The sequence below is a fragment of the Peromyscus leucopus genome, chromosome 23, assembly GCF_004664715.2.
Source record: "Peromyscus leucopus breed LL Stock chromosome 23, UCI_PerLeu_2.1, whole genome shotgun sequence".
Classification (NCBI taxonomy): domain Eukaryota; kingdom Metazoa; phylum Chordata; class Mammalia; order Rodentia; family Cricetidae; genus Peromyscus; species Peromyscus leucopus.
Genome location: NC_051082.1, coordinates 37,150,837 through 37,175,607, shown reverse-complemented (window position 1 = coordinate 37,175,607; position 24,771 = coordinate 37,150,837). Strand labels below are relative to the sequence as shown.

At 40.3% G+C, this 24,771-nt stretch overlaps 1 protein-coding gene across 1 annotated transcript in view; it reads left to right on the top strand.

Annotated features, from left to right (window-relative positions):
* Window positions 1–24,771, top strand: part of LOC114686068 (vomeronasal type-2 receptor 116-like) — a 75,138-nt gene that overhangs the window by 38,487 nt on the left and 11,880 nt on the right. Inside the window, exon 4 of the mRNA XM_028860715.2 lies at window positions 22,427–22,654. Within this exon, the coding sequence (XP_028716548.1) occupies window positions 22,427–22,654 (228 nt within the window). The remainder of the gene's footprint in view (window positions 1–22,426; window positions 22,655–24,771) is intronic.

The following is a 24,771-nucleotide window of genomic DNA, read 5'->3' as shown; positions in this document are numbered from 1 at the left end:
GTCGAGGCAGGTCCAGTCCCCTCCTCCCTTCACCCAGGCTGAGCAAAGTGTCCTATCATAGGCCCCAGACTCCAAACAGCCAGCTAAGGACAGGTCCCGGTCCTACTGCCTGGGGGCCTCCTAAATAGTTCAAGCTAATCAACTGTCTCACTTATCCAGAGGGCCTGGTCCAGTTCCATGGGGGCTCCTCAGCTATTGGTTCATACTTCATGTGTTTCCACTAGTTTGGCTATTTGTCCCTGTGCTTTTTCCAATCATGGTCTCAACATCTCTCGCTCATACAATTGCTTCTCTCCCTTGCCGATTGGACTCCTGGAGCTCCACCTGGAGCTTGGCTGTGGATCTCTGCTTCTGCTTCCATCAGACACTGGATGAGAGTTCTATCACAACAGTTAGGGTGTTTGGTCATCCAATCACCAGAGTAGATCAGTTTGGACTTTCTCTCGACCATTGCCAGTAGTCTATTGTGGAGGTGTCTTTGTGGATTTCTGGGGATCTCTCTAGCACTTTGCTTCTTCCTATTCCCATGGGGTCTTCATTTATCATGGTACTCCCTCTCTGTTCTTGATCCAGCTGGCATCTCCCGCTCCCCTAAGCTCTCTTTCCCCTTCCCCTTGCCCTTCATTACCCCCCTCACATCCAGTTTGCTCATGTAGACCTCATCCACTTCTCTGTCGTTGGGTAACCCCTGTCTTTCTTAGGGTCCTCTTTACTAGGTAGCCTCCCTGGAGTTGTAAGTAGCAGTCTAGTCATCCTTTGTTTTACATCTACTATCCACCTATGAGTGAGTACATTCCATGTTTGCCTTTCTGAGTCTGGGGTACCTCAATCAGGATGATTTTTCTAGATCCATCCATTTGTCTGCAAACCTCATGATGTCATTGTTTTTCTCTGCTGAGTAGTACTCCATTGTGTATATGTACCACATTTTATTTATCCATTCTTCAGTTGAAGGGCATGTAGATTGTTTACAGGTTCTGGCTATTACAAACAATGCTGCTATGAACATAGCTGAGCATGAGTCCTTGTGGTATGATTGAGCATTCTTTGTGTATATGCCCAAGAGTGGTATAGCTGGGTCTTGAAGGAAATTGATTCCCAATTTTCTAAGAAAGTGCCATATTGATTTCCAAAGTGGCTGTACAAGCTTGCACTCCCACCAACAGTGGAGGAGAGTTTCCCTTGCTCCACATCCTCTCCAACATAAGCTGTCTTCAGTGTTTTTTTTTTTGTTTTTGTTTTTTGTTTGTTTGTTTGTTTTTTTTGTTTTGTTTTGTTTTGTTTTTCGAGACAGGGTTTCTCTGTGTAGCTTTGCGCCTTTCCTGGAACTTGCTTGGTAGCCCAGGCTGGCCTCAAACTCACAGAGATCCGCCTGCCTCTGCCTCCCGAGTGCTGGGATTAAAGGCGTGGGCCACCACCGCCCGGCTTTGTCTTCAGTGTTCTTGATCTTAGTCATTCTGACAGGTATAAGATGGTATCTCAGAGTCATTTTGATTTGCATTTTCCTGATGATTAGGGATGTTGAGCAATTTCTTAAACGTCTTTCAACCATTTGAGCTTCCTCTGTTGAGAATTCACAAACAGAGACTTTTTTTGTCCCATCTGGTCCTGCAGCCACTTTTAAAATAATCACTGAGGTTTATATTAATTATAAATGATTGGCTGATGGCTCAGGCTTATTACTAACTGGTTCTTACACTTAAACTAACCCATTTCTATTAATCTAATGTATTGCTGTGTGCCTGTGGCCTTACTGGTCTGCTAGCATCTTGCTTCTTGGGCTGCTGGCTGGTGTCTCTCTGAACTCCACCCTTCTTTCTCCCTGTATTCAGCTTAGTTTTCCCACCTATCTATATTCTGCCTTGCTATAGGCCAAATCAGCTTTATTTATCAACCAATGAGAGCAACACATATTCACGTTATACAAAAAGACTGTCCCACAGCAGGAAAGTTGAAACAAGCAGGGGAGTAGAGAATAGAGAACAGAAGAGACGGTTAATCACAAAGAAGGGTGTATGACAAAGCCATATGCAAAGCTACTCTATGTATCCCAACTTAAAATACTAGTCTCTTAAAGTTAGAGGGTAGATACACTACATAGCTGGATAATTTTCATGTTTATAGAAGCCAAGAGTTACTTAACAAAAATCCTAGTAACAGATAGGGACATCTTCATATGACATCTTGGTCAAGGAGATTTCATAACCAAAAATAAATATAGGTTTCTACCACTCCTTTCTGTTACAAGCCAGAAATCGAGTATAATAACCTATTGCATCAGATGCCACACACCTTGGATGTATGATATAACAAGCTAGAAACGTCTTCCCTGATGGCTAGATTTCATAGTACCAGAAGGTGCTGTGCAAGCTGCTAGAGAGAAAAGGCATCAAGGATTGTGTTAGTGAGGATTCTCTAGAGTGACTTATAGGCTGTGGTTCTGCCAATCCAACACTGTCTGACTGCAAACAGAAAGTTCAAGAATTAGGAGCCGGGTGGTGGTGATAGATGCCTTTAATCTCAGCACTTGGAAGGCAGAGCCAGGCATATCTCTGTGAGTTCAAGGCCAGCCTGGTCTACAGAATGAGATCCAGGACAGGCACTAAAACTACACAGAGAAAACCTGTCTTGGGGGAAAGAAAGTTCAAGAATTGAGTAGTTGCTCAGTCCATGATGCTGGATGTCTCAGCTGTTCTTCATTAGACACTGGATCCTTGAAGAAGTAAGGTCTAAGCTCAGTGAAGGAATGGATTTGCTATAAAGGAAAGGGCAAGCAGGCAAAGCAAAAGCTTCCTTATTCCACATTCTTTATAGGATTTCAGCTGAAGACATGGCTCAGATTATGTCTGAATTAAAGATCTGGATTAAAGGCATATCTTCCTACCTCAAAGATCCAGATTAGAAGTATATATTCCTACATCAAATTAAGCAAAAATTCCTAACAGGTATGTCCTGCATTTTTATGTACCTAATTATAGATGTAGTCAATTTGACAATCAAGAATACCCATCACAAGTCCATCCCTTGTTAACTTGACACACAATCATATCTTCTTTTGTCATGCTTAATTTCCAAATGAAAATAATAGCCAGATCATAATAACACCTAAGCATGATATAACTATTCTATGTACAATTGCAAATGCATTATATATTAAACAAGGTCATAATTATGCCTAACATGATATCTATCACTATCCCTCATACAATCACAAATGCATTATAAGTTTATAATAGGTGGCAGTGTTCCTTTAAGAATGTTCTTTAGTATCTCAAACTTAAATATGATAACCATTGATATTCTCTTAGCTGATACTATATTACATAATATAGAAATTGAGAAAAGAAAATACAAATATCTGCACAAATATATTCTTAACAAAATATGACAGACACATTCATGTCAATTATTGTGGTGGTTTGAAAGAAAATGGCCCCCAAAGGGAATGACACTATTAGGAGGTGTGGCCTTGTTGGAGGAAGTTTGTCACTGTAGGGGTAGGCTTTGAGGTTTCTTTTGCTCAAGCTTCACTCTGTGTGACACACAGTTCACTTTCTTTTTTTCCTTTTTTATTATTAAGAAATTTTCTATTCACTTTACATACCAACCACAGATTCCCCACCTCTTCCCTCTTCCCACCCCCAACCTCCCCCCAACCCACCCACCCCCATCCCCACACTTCTCAAGTCAAGGTCTGTGGAGTCAGCAGAGCCTGGCACACTCAGCTTCACTCTGTGTGATGCACAGTCCACTTTCTTTTGCATTCTGATCATGATATAACCAGCACCATGCCTGCTTACACACCATGCTCCCTACCATGATGATAATGGACTAAACCTCTGAAATTGTAAGCTGCCACCTCAATTAAATGTTTTCATTTATAAGAGTTGCCATGGTCATGGTGTCTCTTCATAGCAATTAAAACCCTAACTAAAACAGAAGTTGGTACCAGTGACTGGGGTATTGCTGTGGTAGGCCTGACCATGTATTTGTTTGGAGGAATTTGGACTTTGGTACTTTGGGTTCGGAAAGCAGTGGAATGCTTTAAGCACTGCTTAAAGAGCCATAGTAATAGGAGCATAGAAGACAGTGACGCTGAGTTATTTGAACTGTGGAGAGCTTACTCAAGGTGTTTCTGTTAATATTCTGACCCACCTCTTGAAATCCTGCCCCTTGGCACCACCCTGAATTCTGATGTAAAAGCCTCATTTTAAGAAAAAACTCCTCCCCTCCCTCTCTCTCTCTCCCTCCCATCCCTCTTTCCCCACCAGGGGGTGTGCACACCTCTGCTTTTTTCTCTTCTCGTATCTTCCTCTCTCCTTTCCCCACCTTTCTTTCTATCTTTCTAATAAACTCTTTCCATGTGGATGCAGTGCCTGGGTTGTGAATGAATGTCCACCGCCGCCGCCGCCGCCGCCATGTCCAGATGGCATGTCTCACCCACCACTTGCTGCTACATCTGCCCTCAATGCCAGCATGTTTTTCCTCACACATGGGATACACTCAGGGTCTCCCATGCAGTATATCATCCCATTGGTGCTAGTGACTCAGCAGAGGTCCTCCTAGTGCATTTCTCCTGCCTGCTGGCAGTCTGATACACCCTAGGAGCCCTGGAACATTCAACACTCACTTCATCCAATACCAGCATAATCAGTAAGCCCCCTTCAGTAAGCCTCCCTTTGGGCCATTTTCCCACAAGTGAGGTTTCATCTTATTTTGCTCACTGGTACCACGTGTCTTTTTGGGCTTTAAGTCCTTTGGCCCCTGTCCCTAAGCAACAGCATATGGAGACAGTCTGTGCCCACTCAGTTCCATGGCCATAGCCTTTGGTATGATGGTCCATTAGCATATTTTGCCATTTGTTGGCCCTCACTGACCCTCTGGGATGCTGGAGGTCAGTCCACTGGACCTTATACCTCACTGTGGAAATGCGCCTCCCCTCTCCTATCCCAGCTCCCACTGCTGCTACTCACACTGTTGGATCAAGCCGGGCAGAGCATAGCCCCTGCCCCCCACCACTGCTGCCAACCCATGCCTTGGGTTCATTCCTCTGTGGCTGCTCCAACCATGCCACAGCCCGGGGGTCCCTCTCTCTTGCCCAGCTGCACTGCTACTCTGTTTCTGGCCCCCTCCACAGCACCACCTCAGAGCTCCAATGCATTAACCATAAAAGTTTCCCAGAAAGACATTTCTCCATCTTTCTTTCACAAAGTCTATTTCCTGTGTGTAAATGGAAATGTATGATGGATGTGGCCACCTATATTTCTTTCTGACTGACTTTTAAATGCCTCAGTTTATGTGTTTCTTATCTGTTCAGTTTATTTTGGAAAAAAAAAAAAAACTTGAATGACCATGTGGTCAGTTGCCATATTTGATAAGAGCTGTCACATGGTCAGGCAGACACCATCTTTGCTAAGGTCAAAGAGGGACAGGTCATATGACCTCACAGCCACCTTTACTAAGGACAGCAAAAAGTTGCTTCCTGACTCAGTTATGGGTGTGGCACCCAGTGCTCAGGCCATCTATACTGGGGAGAGGTCAGGAAATTGCCTCATGCTAAGCATTGTTTTATGGATCGAGGAAAGTCCTCCGGTCTTGGCCTAGCATTCTCCAGCTGCTGCTCTCAGGCTCGAGCAGGTGGGGTCTAGAGAACCATCCTCCCCACATGCTGGCAATATAGCCAACTTGCCAGCTTATTTCATTGCCTGACTCAGTGGGTGGGGGCAGCACACTCCTATGCCAGGATAATGTAGCAACAATAATGCTTAAGAGATTTTAAATCTTTTTAAATGCCATGTATTTTGTCTTTGATATTGCAATAAGACATCTGAGAGATGTTGAACCTTTCCTTGGGAAAAGTTTTTAGGTCTCTTGATAAATGATTCAAGATATAAATACCAGTTACAAAAATATAAATTTAAACTTCTCATCAGGTCAAAGAATTCTCTATGTCCAATCTGTACCGTGCTCTCTCTAAACAAAAAATGTATATGCGTTTAACCAAAATCTGTAATTTCAATAATATATCTAAAACTTTTATGTTCTTTTATAAAATAAAAATTCATATAAACTTCACAGGATCAAAAGAAATCATTGGAACACTTTACAGAGGTGAAAGAAGTTCCAGATAAATGAGTTTTCAGTTTTTCTCACCTTTCTATTCCTGAGGATGGTATTTCTCTCCCTCCTGGTCTCCCTTTCCTACTTACTAAGACTATGGGCCAAGAGGTTCCAAATAATTTCACAAATTTTAACTCTGTCTCTAGTCTGTATCTGTTTCAGTGGGCTTCCATTTGGCTAACTGGCACATCCAGGCACTGGCTACAGACTTCAACTCCATTCCATGAGATGACATGGACCTGCTAACGGCTGATATGGTCCAGGCAAAATGTAACTATTTCCCATCTCTACAGTTAGGACAGATGTCCACACACTTCTGATACACCCCATTTATCAGAAGTGTGTGATCATCTGACCTAGCCTAGGTTCCCTCCTTACCTTTGACTAGCCAGAGTCCTGAACACCTGTGCCCCATTTCAACTTAAAACAGTTATGGGACAGAGTGCATCATCCTGTGCTCCCTGTTCCCAAGACAGGCTAGAAGGTGGGATAAAAGGTTAAAAAAAAAACCTGACATAGGGAACAAATTGGATAGTGAATGACCATTGATATACCAGGAAACTGGACCCAGTATTGTCAATTGATAGTTATTGGCTAGAATGGTTCTGCAATAGGATGGGACACTTGACCTTCTTCATGCAGAACCAGGGAGGTATTGTATGACCTTAAGAAATAATTATTTCCATATAAAACATTCAGGAATATAATTTGGCTGTACTCAAAGATTAGTACCACAGCTACAAGGCCTTAAAATGGTAATAGATTCAGATATTACTGCCAACAGCTTTAAAAATGTCTCTCCTTACTCAAGGTCTATTCAGGCTTAAGAATCTATGCCTCCTTGTACTTGCTAACTTCCTTAAGCCATGACTAACTGGGAAACTTATATATTCAGGTTTAACAAATGTGTGTGTGTGTGTGTGTGTGTGTGTGTGTGTGTGTGTATACTTTTAAAGTTAATTTAAATACATTTAACAGATTTTGTTCCCCCAGTCCTCAAACACCTGTAGAGATCTGAGAATATGGTATTTAATATGATAGACATGTCAGCTCCAGGCAGCATCCTGTATCTTCTCAAAGAAGATAGACAGCTGCAGAAGAACTTCCACCTGGAAGCTTATGGCAAGGCCAGCCATGCAGGAAAATGCTAAGATCCTGTCCAGACTGTGAATAAGAGGAGCAACGGGGATCAACTGTCCTCTCTGCCAAGACATGTAGGATGGCCTCCCCAAATTTCTATTTCACAAAAAAAAAAATCTATCAGATCTTCTGGGCTTATCAGCTGAACAAGTGCTGCCTTTGAGGCCTCTGTCCTCCAGTGACCACAGAGAGACTTGGGATTGCTGCCTAGGTAGCTGGAAAGCTGTCTCACTTCTTAAATTTATCCTTCTCAGATCTGATGATGTTTGATGACTAGAGTATCAGTTTAACAGCCCCAACCAGCCCCAATCCAAAGACTTCAAGCACCTTGATAGTTCATTAATAAGTTTCCTGTTCCCATGATATCCTCTTCTATCATGGTATCTTCCTCCCTGCCCTCTCACTCTGTCCCTGTTCCAGCTTGACCCTCCCTTTTCCCTTTGTTCTCATCCCCCATTCCTCGCCCTCTGCCACCACCCCCCAACAACACCCAGTCTGCTCATGTAGATCTCATCCACTTCTCCTTTACAGGGTCATCCATGTATACCTCCTAGGGTCTTTCCCTGTTAGATAGCCTCTCTGGAGTTGTGGGTTGTAGTCTGGCTATCCCTTCCCTCACATCTAGTATCCACTTATGAGTGAGTACATACTATGTTTATCCTTCTGAGTCTGGGTTACCTCACTCAAGATGATCTTTTCTAGTAACATCCATTTGTCTGCAAATTTTGTTATATCATTGTTTTTTACTGCTGAGTAGTACTCCATTGTGTGTATGTGCCACATTTTCTTTATCCATTCTTCAGTTGAGGGGCATCCAGATTGTTTCCAGGTTCTGGCTATTATGAATAATGCTGAAAATAACATAGTGAAGAGGCAGGGTACTGGGGAGGCTCTCAGGAATCCACAGGGATGACCCCACCTTGGTCTGCTGGCAGTGGTCCAGCGGGTGCCTGGACTGGTCTACTGTGGTGACCAGCCTAGCAAATAACCTAGCTGTCATCACAGAGCCTTTGTCCAGATGGAGGTAGATGCAGAGATCCATGACCAGGTACCAGGCTGTGCTCTGGGAATCAAATTGATGAGAGAGAGGAGAGATTCTGCAGGCGAGGGACATTGAGATCATGATGGGAGGACATGCAGAGATGACTGGCCACACTAGTGGAAACCCATGAACTGTGGACTGGTGGGTGTGGAGCCCCCATGGGACTGGACTAGGCCCGCTGGATACAGAAGACGGTTGTTTGGCTCAAACTGGGAATCCGATGCCTGTGGTGTGTTGCCTTGCACAGCCTTGGTGCAGTGGGAAGGGGCTTGGACCTGCCTAGGCTCAGTGTGCCAGGCTCTGCTGACTTCCCATGGGAGACCTCGATTTTAGGTATGTGGGGATGCAGGGTGGCTTGGGAAAGAAGGCTGGAGGGTGGAAGAAGGGAGGAGGGGGGAATCTGTGGATGGTATGTGGAGTGAGTAGAAAATTTCTTAATAAAGAAAAATAAAAAAGTAAAAAAAAAAAAAAAAAGACAAACCCAAAGGGAAAAAAATAAACTTCCTGTTAAAATTACAGACAAGTATACTTTATTCACAGACTTCATTGTACAGGTTTCAGGTATAACTCCAGAGGTTCAAAGTTTTAATATTGATAAAAGCAGTTTTGATAAACTGATAAAGCATTGATTTGAATACTACAAATGATTCTTAAGATTTTTACCCCGTTTGCTGTGATGTAAATCTATTCCAGATGTCTTACAGATATTTACAGGTTCCTGGGAAAAGTTCTGCCACTGTATCGAGAAATCTGGTCTGATGAAAACTAACACTCTCCGGAGCCCATTTCTAACACCACCTATTTTTCTAGCATATTTTGCAGATTTGCTGTTCCCACGTGACCTCCAGAGAAACAGCAGATGCCATGGTTTCTATACTCCTGATTTGGCCTGCCATTTCCCCCCAAGCTCCTGAAATACCACTGCTGCAACCTGCCTCCTCAGCTCCCTCAAGGGACATATGTACCTGAAATCTCCCACCGTGCATGATTCCTGGTTTCCCATCCCCACCTCACCCCCTGTCAGCTTGAAGCAGTCTCAGGAATTCAGCACCCTTGCTCCCCCACTTGCTTCCATAACTCATATATATATATATATATATATATATATATATATATAATATATATATATATATATATTAATCAAAATGGAGGAATGTTAATATTCTGACCTGCCCCTTAAAATTCTGCTCCTTGGCGCCACCCTGTGTCCTGATGTAAAAGCCTCATTTTAAGGAAAAACCTTCCCCTTCCTCTCTCTCCCTTCCCCACCATGAGGTGCGCACACTTCTGTTTTTCCTCTCTTCTCTTCCTTTCTCCTTTCCCTATCTTTCTCTCTATCTTTCTAATAAACTCTTTCTGTGCAGATGCAGTGCCTCGGTTGTGAATGAATGTCCACTGCCACCGACACCGCCATGCCCACATGGCACGTCTCGCCCACCACCCAAAGCTGCATCTGCCCAGTATGCCAGCTTGTTTTCTCTCACATGTGGGACACGCTGGCCTGGCCAGCTGGGGTCCCCCACATGACATACCCTAACAGTTTCAGAGAAGAATTTTAGTATGTTGCCTAGAAATTGTACTTGTGATATTTTGGTGAAGAATGTGGCTGGTTTTTGCCCTTGTCAGAAAAGTCTACATGAGGCTAAAGAGAAGAGTTTTGGATTAATTCTATTGGCAGAGGAAATCTCAAAACAGCCTAGTGTAGACTCTGTTGTTTGGTTATTAGTGGAAATTCTAATGAAGGTTTATAATGAAAAGGAGTAAGCTGAGCAAATAAAAATACAAAATGCACAGATTGAGAAAGGGGTACCAGGAAGTAGAATAGAGCTAAATCTTGTATTCAAGGAGATACACAGATTAAGAAATGGAATAAAGGGAGTGGTGACCTCAGGGTAAGATCTCACCCAGCTAAATTTCCAACTTGTGAAAAAAGAATTAAAGGAAAGCTTAGAGCTGTGTGTGGTGGTGCATGCCTTTATGCCCAGCACTTGGAAGGTAGAGAATTGTGGCTCTCTGAGTCTGAGGCCAGCCTGGTCTACAGAGCAAGTTCAAGGACAGCCAAACTTAGGCAGTAAAGGTAACAACCAAAAACAGAAAACTGGTGGAGATGTAATTTAAGTGCCATGTTCAGCCCCAGCAAGCAGCAGAACTTGGCAGCTTCAGCCACATGGTTCCGGCTTTAGAGTTAAGGATGAAAGAAACAGATTATGGAATTGCTTCCACACCTAAGCTGCTGAGGCCAGGCACATGTCAAGAGTGTTCCTGAATGGAGGCATAGAGAAGCCATTGCATGAAGCTGTGAAGGTGAAGCCTGGATTGCCTTGGAGACCGCAAGATGTTATAGATGCCACAGCCATGAGATACCTGCCGAGGAAAACTGCTAAGGGAATGGAACCAGCCCAAGAGAAAGAAGTCATTGCAATCAACAAAGCTGAAAGGAACTGGAAATGTGGAGAATGCTTCAACACCAGACATGGAAATGCAGAGTTTGGAATTTGCTCAGCTGGCTTCTGGTCTTGCTTTGGTCCACTATTTCTTCAGTATGCCCCCTTCTCTACATTTTGGAATACTAATGTATATCCTATGCCATTATATATTGAAAGTATGTGATCTGCTTTTTGATTTTGATTTTACAGGGGGATTGCATGAGTCTCAGAAGAGACTTTGGAATTTGGACTTTGAAACAAGTTTGAGACTGTTATAGACTGTAGGAACTTTTGAAGTTGGAATAAATGCATTCTTGCATTATGGCATGGCTACATAGCATTGGGGGCCAGGGAGTAGAATGTGGTGTTTGAAAGAAAATGGCCTCCAAAGGGAATGGCACTATTAGGAGGTATGGCTTTTTGGAGTAGGTGTGGCCTTGTTAGAGAAACTATGTCAGTGTAAAGGAGGTCATTGAGGTCTCCTTTACTCAAACTTCACTTAATGTGACACACATTCCACTTCCTGTTGCCTTATGATCAAGATGTAGCCAGCACCATTTCTGCCTGCACACCTCCATGCTCCCCACCATGATGATAATGGACTACTAAAACTCTGAAACTATAAATTGCCACCTCAATTAAATGTTTTCCTTTATAAGAGTTGCCATTGTCATGATGGCCCTTCATAGCAATTAAAACCCTAAGATAACTATAATTCTCATCTCCACAACTGGTCATGTGATCTTAGCTGGTATTTATCACTATATTCTTCTACTACCAAGTCTGTCTTTCCTCCAGCCTTGGCTGGCACCTCAGCAGGTCTTGGCTCTTTTCCTGTAGGAATGTGATCCACACTTCTGTGCCTTTTGTCACCTTGCCTGGACTAGGCTGTTGCAGTTTCTCACTGACTAATTGACACCCACCCTAAAGGATCTCCTGCACTCTAGTCACAATCTTTCTTATGTCCATTGTGGAGAAGCAATCCAATTTCCCCATGGTAATCAGGATTAATCACTCCTCCTAACTGTTTTTCTTTCTTAGCCTGCTCAAGGAGCAAGCTATTGCTGTGACAGACCTAACTATGCTTCCTATGGGCAGGATGTGAACTTTGTGGCTTTGGATTAGAAATGCAATTAAATGCTTTAAGCAGGACTTAATGGGCCATCCTAATAGAAGCATGGAAGACAGTGGTGCTGAGAGCAATGTAGATTATGATGGCCTGGCTCAAGAAGTTTCAGAGGAGAAGAATATTATTAGCAAATGGCCTAGAGACCATTCTTGTGATATTTTGAAAAAGAATGTGGCAGCTTTCTGCCCTTGTCCAAAAAAAGTCTAGGCTTAGCCTTTAATTTATTCAAGAGTTCTAGATTAATAGCATTGGCAGAGGAGATTTCAAGACAGCCTAGTATTGACTCTGTTATGTGGTTATTAGTGGTCACTCTTATGCAGATTTATAAGGAAAAGAAACAAGCTAAACAAGAAAAAATAAAAATGTACAGTTTGAGGAGAAAAGAAACACCAGGAAGTATAATGAAGCTAAGTCCTGTGCTCAGGGTGATAAAAAGATTATGGAAAAACTTGATGTCAAATGGAATAATGGGAGTGGTGACCTCAGGGCAAGAAACCACCCAGATAAGCTTCCAACTTGTGAAAAGTAATTAAAGAAAATCTTAAGAAATAAAGGAAACCATAAAACCAGAAATCTGATACAGATGTAATTGAACAACAAGAAGGCCCAGCAAACAACAGAACTGGGTAGCTTAGGCCACATAGTTTTTGCTTTAGAGTCAAGGATATAAGAAAGGGACTATGGATTCTCTCTCCATGACTAAGAAAAGCCACTGAAGCCAGACATGTGTCAAGGAGATCCTTGAATGGCAGTCCAGGGAGGTCATTGTGAAAGTTATGAAAGTTAAACATGTATTTCATTGGAAACACCAAAATGTTAGAGATTCCAAATGAGTGGGATACCTGGCAAGGGAAACTGCTAACTGGGTGTGGAACCAGTCCAAAAGAGAGGAATTTGTTGCTGTCAACAAAACTTAAAAGAGCTAAGGTTAGAATTAGTGCTTTATGATATCATTAGTATCAAAATAGAAATTTTAAATTTTGAGATAGTATTTATACACTAAAAGTTTTAAAGAGTCAAAATAAATTTGAGGGGTATAAGATTTGTGACAATAAATCCCTAGATTTTGTTCCTAGATTAGTCCCTAGATTTTGGTTTTCTTCTGTCCCATATCAGACATCTGGCTCTTCTGATATGAGACAGAGACTCTGAATTTTTTTTAACAACATGCTTGGGTTTAGAGAAGAAGAACGCTACATTCTGTTTCCAAAGCCAGCTTTAGTTTTTAATTGAGTTGGGACTGCATAAAGACCACCTGTTTAACATGACTGCAGAAACCTGCAAAAACAAACATTTTGAAAGTTTTATAAAACTTTACCCTGTTGAAAGTATATTATACTGTTAGGCCAGATTATTCCTTTTCTTGCTAATTTTGTTGATAGCTCTACCATCTTTTTTAGATGCTTATTTGTCCAAAGGTCTTTGAATTCCTCAAAATGGATGTCTTTATTTTCCTAGAAAGACAAAAACAGAACCCTGTTCTAATCTTAATTATGTGAGTTTTTCTTTTTGACAGGTTGAATCGCCACATTGGTTGATGAATAATCACCTCTCCTCAAGAGGTCTCTCCTGTTCAAATCAAATCTTTATTAATTTTGATGGTATCCACAGCTTTTTGTCTCCAAAAACAAAAAGTAAAACCACTTCCTCAGTGTACACAATGTTCCCAAATGACATTTCCTGATTTCCATTCAGAGCTCAATACATCTTTAAAGTATACAGGATGATTGAATTCAGTAGTTTTTCTACTCTCCAATGTCTTTCCTCAGCTGTCGTTCTTTGCTCATTAGCATTTAGAAAATTTAAAGTTAGTAAAGCATTATGCAAATTATCTCTGGGGGTCTTTATTACCCCTTTCTGTTCATTAAGCATTTCTTTTAAAGTGTGATTAGATCTTTTTGTAACTGCTTGTCCTGTTGGATTGTGTGATACACCTATAATGTGCTTTACATTGTAATATGCAAAAAACTGTTTTATTTTACTAGAGACATATTCTGAAGCATTGTCAGTCTTAATTTGTACAGGTATTCTCATGATGGCCATAACTTCTAATAGATGTATAATTATAAAATCAGCTTTTCAGAACCCATAGCAGTAGCCTGTTGAAATCCTGAATATGCATCTATGGTATGGTGTACATATTTTAATTTTCCAATGATGCAAAAATGAAACACATCCATTTGCGAAATTCCATTTCTTTGAGTAACCTTTGGGTTACCTCTTGAAGGTACTAAAGTTTGGTTATACAAGGAACATGTAGGATATTTTCTTATAATTTCCTTGGCTTGTTGCCAAGTGATAGAAAAAAATTTTTTTCAAACCCTTGCTATTGACATAGTGTTTTTTAATGAAATTTTGAGGCTTCTAGCAAATTTCCTACCAATAGTTGACCAATTTCCTCATTACATTGTGCTATAGGGCTTGGTATGAGATCTAATATGTGTTTTATATATAAGGGATGGTTTTTATTTCTGATTATTTCTTACAAATGAACAAAGTCAATTCTTTATCACCTGGAAAAAATTCAGTAGTTTCAATATGTAATATAACTCTTTCTGCATATTGAGAGTCAGTAACTATATTAAGAGGTTCTGAGAAATCTAAAAACATCATGAGAATAGCATATAATTCTGACTTTTGAACAGAGTGATAAGGGATTTGAGCCACTTTATTAAAATGTCCTGATTTATAACCTGCCTTTTGTGATTTGTTTGCATGAGTATAAAATGTAGGGGCTCCAGAAATTGGTGTTCCCCATGCAATGTGAGGAAGGATCCAGTTAGTACTCTTTAAGGCAGGGATTTTTGTTTTTTTGTTTGTTTGTTTGTTTTGTTTTTCAAGACAGGGTTTCCCTGTGTAGCTTTGCACCTTTCCTGGAACTCACTTTGTAGCCCAGGCTGGCCTCGAACTCACAGAGATCCACCTGGCTGTGCCTCCCGAGTGCTGGGATTAAAGGTGTGCGCCACCACCGCCCGGCTGTTAGTACTCTTTGTAAAGTGCATTTTCTTTCTTTTGGGATATTTGTTGTTAATCTCTCCCAAAAGATTACTGCAAGCTCTTTGCCAATGTTCATTTTATGCTCATAAAGAGGAAATTTCACCATTATTAAAAGGTACTACAATTTCTGCTGGGTCTAATCCTGCTAATTGATGAAGTCTCAATTTTTCTTTTAGAATCAATTCAAAAACCTTTTCTTCATATGTCTTTAATTCTTCACTCTGTGTATTAAATATGTCCATTCTATGTCTTCTCTCTGCATTAAAATCCTTATAGGGGGATGCATAGAAGGTAAAATAACCCAAATGCAAGCAAGTTCTAGATCCAAACAATCCATATGTGCATTCTGTAATTTCTTTCATACCAAAGCCAATTCCCTCTCAGCTTCAGCTGAGACTATTTAAGTCCTTGTCATCTTTTAAGTTTTGAAACAAATTACTCAGTTCTTGAGTTGTTAATTCAACTGTGGGCCATAGCCAGTTAATGTCTCCTAGCAATTTCTGAAATTCATTAATAGTCCACAATTGATCTCTCCTGATTTGTACCTTTTGGTGTTGAATTCTTTGTAAACTTATATTATATCCTAGGTAATGAATAGAATCTCTTCTTTGTATTTTTTCAGGAGCAATTTGTAATCCCCAACAAGGCAAAATTTTCTTTACTTCTTCAAACATTCTTTCTAAAGTATCTACATTTGAATCAGCAAATATGATATCTTCCATATAATGGTAAATTATAGATTGAAGGAATTGTACATGAATCATTTCCAATGACTGTCATACAAAATATCGGCACAGGGTGGAACTGTTTAATGTCCTTTGTAGGAGAACTTTCCATTGATATTTCTTAACAGGCTGAGAATTATTATAAGTAGACACTGTGAAGTCAAATTTTTCTCTGTCCTTTTTCTTGTAAAGGTATGATGAAGAAACAGTCTTTTAAATCAATAACTGCAATAGACCATCCTTTAGGTAATAGAGAAGGCAGGAAAATTCCAAGCTATAAAGAGTCCATTGGCTGAATTACTTTATTTATGGCTCTTAAATCTGTTACTAATCTCCATTTTCCAGATTTCTTTTTCATAACAAATACAGAAGAATTTTAAGAAATGTTTGATTCCTGAATATATTGAGCTTTTAGATGCTTCTGTACCAGCTGTTCTAAGGCTTGTAATTTTTCTGATGTCAAAGGCATTGTTCCGCCGGGCATTGGTGGCGCACGCCTTTAATCCCAGCACTCGGGAGGCAGAGCCAGGTGGATCTCTGTGAGTTCAAGGCCAGCCTGGGCTACCAAGTGAGCTCCAGGAAAGGCACAAAGCTACACAGAGAAACCCTGTCTCGAAAAACCAAAAAAAAAAAAAAAAAAAAAAGGCATTGTTCCACCCAGATAGGTTTGTCAGTTAACCATTTTAAAGGTAGGGATATTGGTACCTCTGAAAGATCAACAGCTGTTATGCCCTGTTTTTTGTACAACCTGAATGATCAGTAATTGTTATTTATAACACCTTTTAATATTTTCCCCCAAAATATATGTTAATTTATGGACTAATTCTGAAATTGGAGGAATGTTATTCTGGGTATTCCATTGCAGTAACAAATCACAACACCATAAATTCCTTCCCATATTAGCCACATATGGCTTCAATTTTTCTCTCTGTCCTTCTGGACCTATACATTCAACCCATCTCCTGTTTTGAGATAAAGTTCTAATCCCTAAAAGCTGAATATTCACCTCCTGAAGAAGCCAATTTGGATGCCAAGATTCTTGTGCAATTATCATTACATCTGCCTCTGTGTCTACAAAACCTTCAATTACGTTGTCATTTATTCATATTTTTAGCTTTGGTCTTTGATCATTTATAAAAATTTGCCAAAGTATTTGTTTTAGGGTTTCTCCTGAAATTTTTGTTTCATCTTCTAAAGATGGTCTATCATCCAGAGCAGTATGAATTTTTACTAATAGGCATTAGATCTTTTAATTCCCCTTGGGAAGAGTTTCCCCCATGGTGACAGGAAATGACTGAACCAAATTGGACATGGTGGCCTGCAACGCCCCCCCCCCAAAGGTGTTTCCCAGTGGTAAAGGGTTGCCTTGCCACTCTCTTTTTGACCAGCATTCATTGGTCCAATGAATGATGCAGCCTTTGCTGCATCTTCTGCATACTCCAGAAGGTTGGGGCCTTCTGTGTGAGTTATTATCTCTAGAAGAAACATTGTTTCTAGGAATGCCCTGTCTACTAAAATTCCTTTTTTTTTTTTTTTCCAAATTTATTTATTTATTATGTATACAGTGTTCTGTCTGCATGTATGCCTGCTGGCCAGAAGAGGGTGCCAGATCTTATTACAGATGGCTATGAGCCACCATGTGGTTGCTGGGAATTGAACTCAGGACCTTTGGAAGAGCAACCAGTGCCCTTAACCAGTGAGCCATCTCTCCAGCCCTAAAATTCCTTTTTAAATCAACTTGTTTGCCACAATCAAAACATTTGACAATTTGATTTTTCCTTAAGTTGTTGGAAATCACCTCTTCTATCCAAGTATTTTCATGGTTATGAGACTCAATATTGACTGTGTGTTGGATCCATTGGTCTATGAGTGAAGATCTTGCCTTTAAAGGTCAAATTAACCTTCTGCATTGTGAATTAGCATCTTCAAATGCCAAAGATGCAATTAATATTTGTCTAACTTTTGGATCTGATATCACTCTATTCACAGCTGAAGTCGAACTTTGCAAAAATTCAGTGAAGGCTTATTTTGGGCCTTATATAACTTTAGTAAATGGCTCAATCCTCTTTCCTAATTCTTGAATCTTGTTCCAGGCACTTAAGGCTGCTGTATCATAGGGACAAGGTGTGATCATCAAATGTAGCATGACTATCGATATCAGCATAATGGCCCTCACCAAGGATTTGATCTTGGGAAATCTGATAACCTCTAACCCTACCTTGATATTTGAGGGCCTTAGCTTCCTTTCTCAACCAATTGTTCCACTCTAACTAAGAGCCATATTCCAATACTGCTGACTTTAAATCTCTCCAGTCTTTTGGAATAGTTTTGTTCTGAGTGGATCTTGTATTCAACATCTGCCTCATGTAAGAGGAATGCATACCATAGGAAATTATTGCTTCCTTAAATCTCTTTAAATATGACATTTCTATAGGATCCCATTTAGCTTCTGTATGGATCTGGGGATAACTGTCATCTGGTGGTCTTTCTTGAATGGTAACTTGATAAATCAAGATTGGTTTTTTAATAAACTTGGGCCACTCCTCTTGAAGTCTGTAAGATTATGGTCAGGTTGGTTCTCCTCTGAATTTTTCTGTCTGTATCTGAATGCTTTTATTATCTGTTTTAATAATTTTTTCTAAAGCTAGTAATTTATCACTAGTGGCCTTTTCTAAGGCTTGTATATTTTGAATAGCAAACTTTTCTAAGTTTTGATAGTATCAGTCACCTTTTCAATCTCTTCATCAGTAAGTATTTCTAAAGCTTTTTGTCTTGCCAGTCAAGATTGTATTATTCTCGTTAGTTACCATTTGTAAGGCTTGCACATTATCAGTAGTAGCCCTTTCTAAGGCTTGTATCTTTTGACTAGTAAGTTTTTCTAAGGTTTGCATATTATCAGTCACCTTCTTGTTCTCTTCATCAGTAAATATTTCTAAAGCCTTCATCTTGTTAGTCAAAACTGTATTATTCTCCTTAGTAACTATTTGTAAGACTTGCATATCATCAGTAGTAGTGTTTTCTAAGTCCTGTGTCTTTACAGTATATCTCTCATATTTGGCACAGTTATTAAACCATTTTTAAGGATTAATATGAATTGCCAGACTGATAAAAATTATGATCAATATTTTATCAATCCCAGCTAAATTGTTTATCTCCTCAGTTAGTTTTTCTACCATCCCATCCATAGTAGCAGTCCTAATTCCCTATATTGTGGTATTCCCAATAATTGACCTGGGAAAGGTTTTAAGATTGTCCTTTCCCCTTATTTTTTTACCTTATTTATTTATTTAATAGCCTGGTTTATAGTTTAAAAGTTTTTTTATATGTTATTTTATTTTTTATAACTTTTTATTTAAAAAAAATTTCTTTCCTTTTTTGTTCCCCCTCCCTCCTCTTCTGCTCCCCCCTACTCCCCCTATCCCACCCCCATCCCCTCCTCATGGAGAGTAAGGCCTCCCTTGGGTAGTCAACACAGGCTGGCATATCAAGTTGGGGCCAGACCTAGCCCCTCCCCCCTGCATCAAGGCTGAGTAAGGCATTGCACCATAGGTAATGGGCTCTTAAAAGCCAGTTTGTGTACCGGGGATAAGTCCTGGTCCCATTACCAGGGGACCCATGAACACATCAAACCACACAACTTTCACCCTCATTCATAGGGCCCAGTTCAGTCCCATGCAGGCTCCCCAGCTGTCAGTCTGGAGTCCATGAGCTCCCACTAGCTTGGGTCATCTATCTCTGTAGTTTTCTTCATCATGATCTTGACCTGTCTTTGCTCCTGTAATCCCTCCTCCCTCTCTTCAACTGAACTTCAGAATCTTGGCCATTGCTTGGCTGTGGGTCTCTGCATCTGCTTCCATAAGTCCCTGGATGTGAGTTCTATGATGACAATTAGGGTAGACACCAATCTCAGTGCAGGAGAAGGCTCGTTCAAGCACCAGCTTCACCACTGCTATGAGTTTTATCTGGGGACAATCTTGTGAGATCCTGGGGGTTTTCCTATCTGCAGATTTCTCCCCATCCCCTTAATGGTACTTTCTGTCAAGGTATCTCTTTCATTGCTCTCCCTCCCTGTCTCTCACCCAGCTCAACCATCTCAAGCCTTCACATTCCCATTTCCCACCTCCTTCTCTCAATTCCCCACTCCCAGTTTACCCAGGAGATCTTAACCCTTTCCCCTCCCTGGGGCGATCCATGTGTGTTTCTCTTAGTGTCCTCTTCTTTACCTAGCTTCTCTGGGGTTGTGGATTGTAGCCTGATTATCCTCTGCTTTGCATCTAATATTCACTTATGAGTGAATACATACCATATTTGTCTTTCTGGGTTTGGGTTACCTCACTCAGAATGATTTTTTCTAGTTCCATCCATTTGCCAACAAATTTCATGATGACATTGTTTTTTACCACTGCATAATATCCATTGTATAAATGTACCACATTTTCCGTATCCATTCTTCAGTTGAAGAGCATCTAGGTTGTTTCCAGGTTCTGACTATTACAAATAATACTGCTATGAACAGTTAAGCAAATGTCCTTGTGGTGTGGTTGAGCATTATTTGAGTATATGCTCAATAGTGGTATTGCTGCGTCTTGAGGTAGGTTGATTCCCAATTTTCTGAGATACTGCCATACTGATTTCCAGAGTGACTGTACAAGATTGCATTCTCACCAGCAGTGGATGAGTGTTCCCCTTGCTCCACATCCTCTCCAGAATGAGCTGTCTTCAGTGTTTTTGGTCTTAGCCATTGTGACAGATGTAAGATGGTATCTCAGAGTCGTTTTGATTTGCATTTCCCTGATGGCTAAGGATGTTGAACATCTCCTTAAATGTCTTTTGGCCATATAAGATTCTTCTGTTGAGAATTCTCTGTTTAGCTCCGTAGCCCATTTTTAATTAGATTATTTGATATTTTGATATCTAGTTTCCTGAGTTCTTTATATATTTTGGAGATCAGCCATCTGTCAGATGTGGGATTGGTGAAGATCTTTTCCCATTCTGTAGGCTGCCTTTTGTCTTATTGACAGTGTCCTTCACCTTACAGAAGCTTCTTAGTTTCAGGAGGTCCCATTTGTTAATTGTTACTCTCAGTGTTTGTGCTACTGGTATTATATTTAGGAAGTGATCTCTGGTGCCAATGCATTCAAGACTACTTCCTACTTTCTCTTCTATCAGGTTCAGTGTAACTACATTTATGTTGAGTTCTTTGATCCACTTTGACTTGAGTTTTGTGCATGGCGACAGCTATGGATCTACTTGCATTCTACATGTAGATATCCATATATACCAGCACCATTTGTTGAAGATGCTTTCTTTTTTCCATTGTATCATTTTGGTTTCTTTGTCAAAAATCAAGTGTTCATAGGTGTGTGCATTAATGTCAGGGTCTTCGATATTATTCCATTGATCAACATGTCTGTGTTTATGCCAATACCAAGATGTGTTTTTTATTATAGCTCTATAGTAGAGTTTGAAGTCAGTGATGGTGATGCCTCCAGAAATTTCTTTATTGTATAGGATTGTTTTGGCTATCCTGTTTTTTGTTGTTTCTTTTCCATATGAAGTTGAGTATTGTTCTTTCCATGTCTGTGAAGAACTGTGTTGGGATTTTGATGGGGATTGCATTGAATGTGTAGATTGCTTTTGGTAAAATTGCCCTTTTTACTTTTTTTTTTTTTTTGAGACAGGGTTTCTCTGTGTAGCTTTGCGCCTTTTTCCTGGAGCTCACTTGGTAGACCAGGCTGGCCTCAAACTCACAGAGATCTGCCTGCCTCTGCCTCCCGAGTGCTGGGATTAAAGGCATGAGCCACCACCGTCTGGCCCCCTTTTTACTATGTTGATCCTACCTATCCAAGAACATGGGAGATCTTCCCATTTTCTGATATCTACTTCAATTTCTTTCTTCAAAGACTTAAAGTTCTTGTCATACAGGTCTTGTTTGTTTATTTACTCATTTCTTATTTATTTGTTTGTTTGTTTGCCTGGTTTACCCTTTAAAAGTTTTAAAGTGGCTTACCATAGTTCCAATCATCAAGAATTGTTGTAGATGCAGTGATGTTGTTGGACCAGCAGGTGGAGCCAATGATCCGATGGCCGGGTCCTGAGAAGGTATTCAGATGTAGTGACGATATTTGACCAGCAGGTGGAGGAGGTGCAGCACCAAAGCAGCTCAGGGTCAGTAAACTGAACTGAGACTCAAAGTGTCTAGACCAAACTCTGTCCCAGTGCTTGGGTGTAACAGAGGCTGTATGGCGAGGTGGCATATGGGAACTGAACTTGTTTCAGTGCTTGTATGTGGCAAGCAGAACTGTTTCAGAAGGACACCCGGTGGTTCTCAGTGCCCAGACCACAGAAAGGTCAGAGAAGCAGAACAGCCAGCCATTAGTTCTTACCTCTACGAAATCCTCAGACTAAAGAGAGTGAGTTCCTGTTTCCTCACACTTTATATACCCTTCTCTGCCCTGCCGTATTACTTCCTGGGATTAAAGGCATGTGTGCTTCCCAAGCAAAGGCATGAGATCTCAAGTGCTGGGATTAAAGGCATGTGCCACCACTACCTGGCTGTTTCCTATGCTGGATCAATCTCATGTAGCCCAGTGTGGCCTTGAACTCACAGAGATCCAGATGGATCTCTGTCTCCTGAGTGATAGCATTTAAGGTGCTCTCACTATTTAAGGTGGCACATTTGCCACCACTGCCTGACTTCTATGTCTAATCTAGTGGCTGACTCTGTCCTCTGACACTCAGGCAAGTTTATTACGGTGCACAATATATCACCACAAGACTTGCCCGAACGCTTTGGTTATTTGTCTTCACTCTGTACCAACTTCATAAGATATTGCATCTTTTTTAGCTGCACCCTTTTCTGAAGGACATGCAGTTTACTAATCCTGCTGGAGAACAAGTGAATTTGGATGAGAAAATGAAATTGAATGCAGACTATGACATTCTCAACTACTGGAACTTTCCAGAAGGTCTCGGACTTAAGGTGAAAGTTGGGAAGTTTTCCCCATATGGTCCACTTGGTCAACAATTATCTTTATCTGAGGACATGATAGAATGGGCCACAGGAATTACAGAGGTGAGTTAGGTATAACACTATGAACTACACATAATAAAACAAATCTTGCTCGGGAATCCCCTAACCAAATGCTATCTGCAATGGACACCCTCTTGCAAAGGAAATAGTAATTTCTTCTAATGAAGTCTCACTTCAGAGCAGGCTCCATACTCAAGAAACTCAGTGTTACTTTTGTAGAACTTTTATATTAATTTCTTTGTTTGGACACTTTTTGTCTTATTGGTCTTTTGCTTTATGTGTGTGTGTTTCTTGGGTTGTTTTGTTTTGTTTTATTTGCTTGTTTTTTAAGCAGAGAGAAAGAAAGGGCATGGAGTTATATCTTAGATGGTCTTATAATAAAAAAGTCAGAGCTGAAAGATCAGAGAAGCAGAACAGCCAACCACTAGTTCTTACCTCTACAAAATCCTCAGACTAAAGAGAGTGAGTTCCTGTTTCCTCACGCCTTACATACCTTTCTCTGCCCTGCTGTATTACTTCCTGGGATTAAAGGCGTATATGCTTCCCAAGCAAAGGCATGAGATCTCAAGTGCTGGAATTAAAGGGGATTTGGTTGAGATTTGAGAGGAAGTTAAGGAAGAAAGATGCATGATCAAAATATTTTGTAAGAAAAAGTTTTTTAATGTTTTTATATTATATTACATATTTTTCTTTATTTTTTATTTTGCCTGACAGTTTTTATGATTTTTTTGGTATACTGATATTTTAAAGTTTTCTATATAAATTTTAAAAATATAATTGGTATATTAAAATAATATAAATATTAAAAAATATTGTATGTTGTTTTTGTGGATCCATATAAAATTTAGAATAGTCCTATTTCTGTAAAGAAATAGGGATTTTAATTTGTATTGCTTTGAATCTGTAAATAGTTTTTGGTAGAATGGTCATTTCCACAATATTAAGTATGCCACTCCTTGAGTATGAGATGTCCTAACATCTTTATGGGGGGGGGTCAATTACAATAACAAATACAGTGAGTGACTTGACAGAAATATTGATGTTAGCTTGCAGTAGAAGACACTTGTGTATTCTCCTTGTTTCCCTAACATGGTTCAGAGACAGCATCACTAGACTACTGATTGGAGAAAATAAGCTTCATGGGTTTTTAGTGCTAACGTTGTCCATAATTACTTAAATAGTAAAAGGAGGACAGAATTGGGAAAATGAGAAAAGAGGGAGTAAAGTGTGAATGAGAAGCGTAGTGTGTGGTTTAGGAACAGGAATGATAGTAGAGAAGATAGTTCCCAGTGGTTCACCAAGGCAGGGACAGGGGTGTTTTCTGCTCAGGCAATTGTCGCCAGTATACCAGGGAGAATCTCAGCTCCAAGCCCCTCTGCTTCATTTCAGCTTCCATCTGCTCACCCAGTTTTGCTCCAGGCATCAATCCACCCACTGCTTGCATGTGGTACCCTGGGTTGACATGTTTTTCTAGTGTCCATGTCCAACAACGCCTCATTGGCTGCGACTTTTGTCCTTGACCTGGTGCAAGCAAGATGGTGAAGCAGTGCGAGCTTGGCTGTTCCTTTGGAAACAAAAATTCCATATAGGCTTGTTAATTTTTCCTTCAATTCTTTCTCTGCTCAAAGCAGACTCTGTTTGGTTTCTACTGTGACTCTTGTCTGTCACTGAATCTCGCAGAGGCAGCTTCTAATCCATCATCATACCCAGCAGTCCCTTGAACCATGAATGTGCTTTTTAAATTTATACTTTTGATTTAAGGAAGAGAATTTTGTTATGTACTATATGTAACTAGAATATTCATTTACAAATATGCATCTCAATGTTCACACATTTCATATCAAAATATGTACACTATCTGTTGTGGGGTTTCATTACTGATGTATCTTTAGGTTGAGTTTGAAGGTTTAGGTTGAGTAGCATTTAGCTGCTACTTTTTGAGTCTGTGATAAGTCACTATGACTTCTGTAGCAATAGAAGCCACTCATGTCATGGCAGCCAGGTAGCAAAACTAGAGGAAGGATTAGTCCATTGTCCCAATATACCTCCCAATGGCAAGCTTCCAGTCACCAACTTCCTCACCTTTTAAAAAGGTTGTGTTTTTATTTTTCATTATTTATATGCATGTTATCTTTCCTGCATGTTGAGTGTAGGTGCCT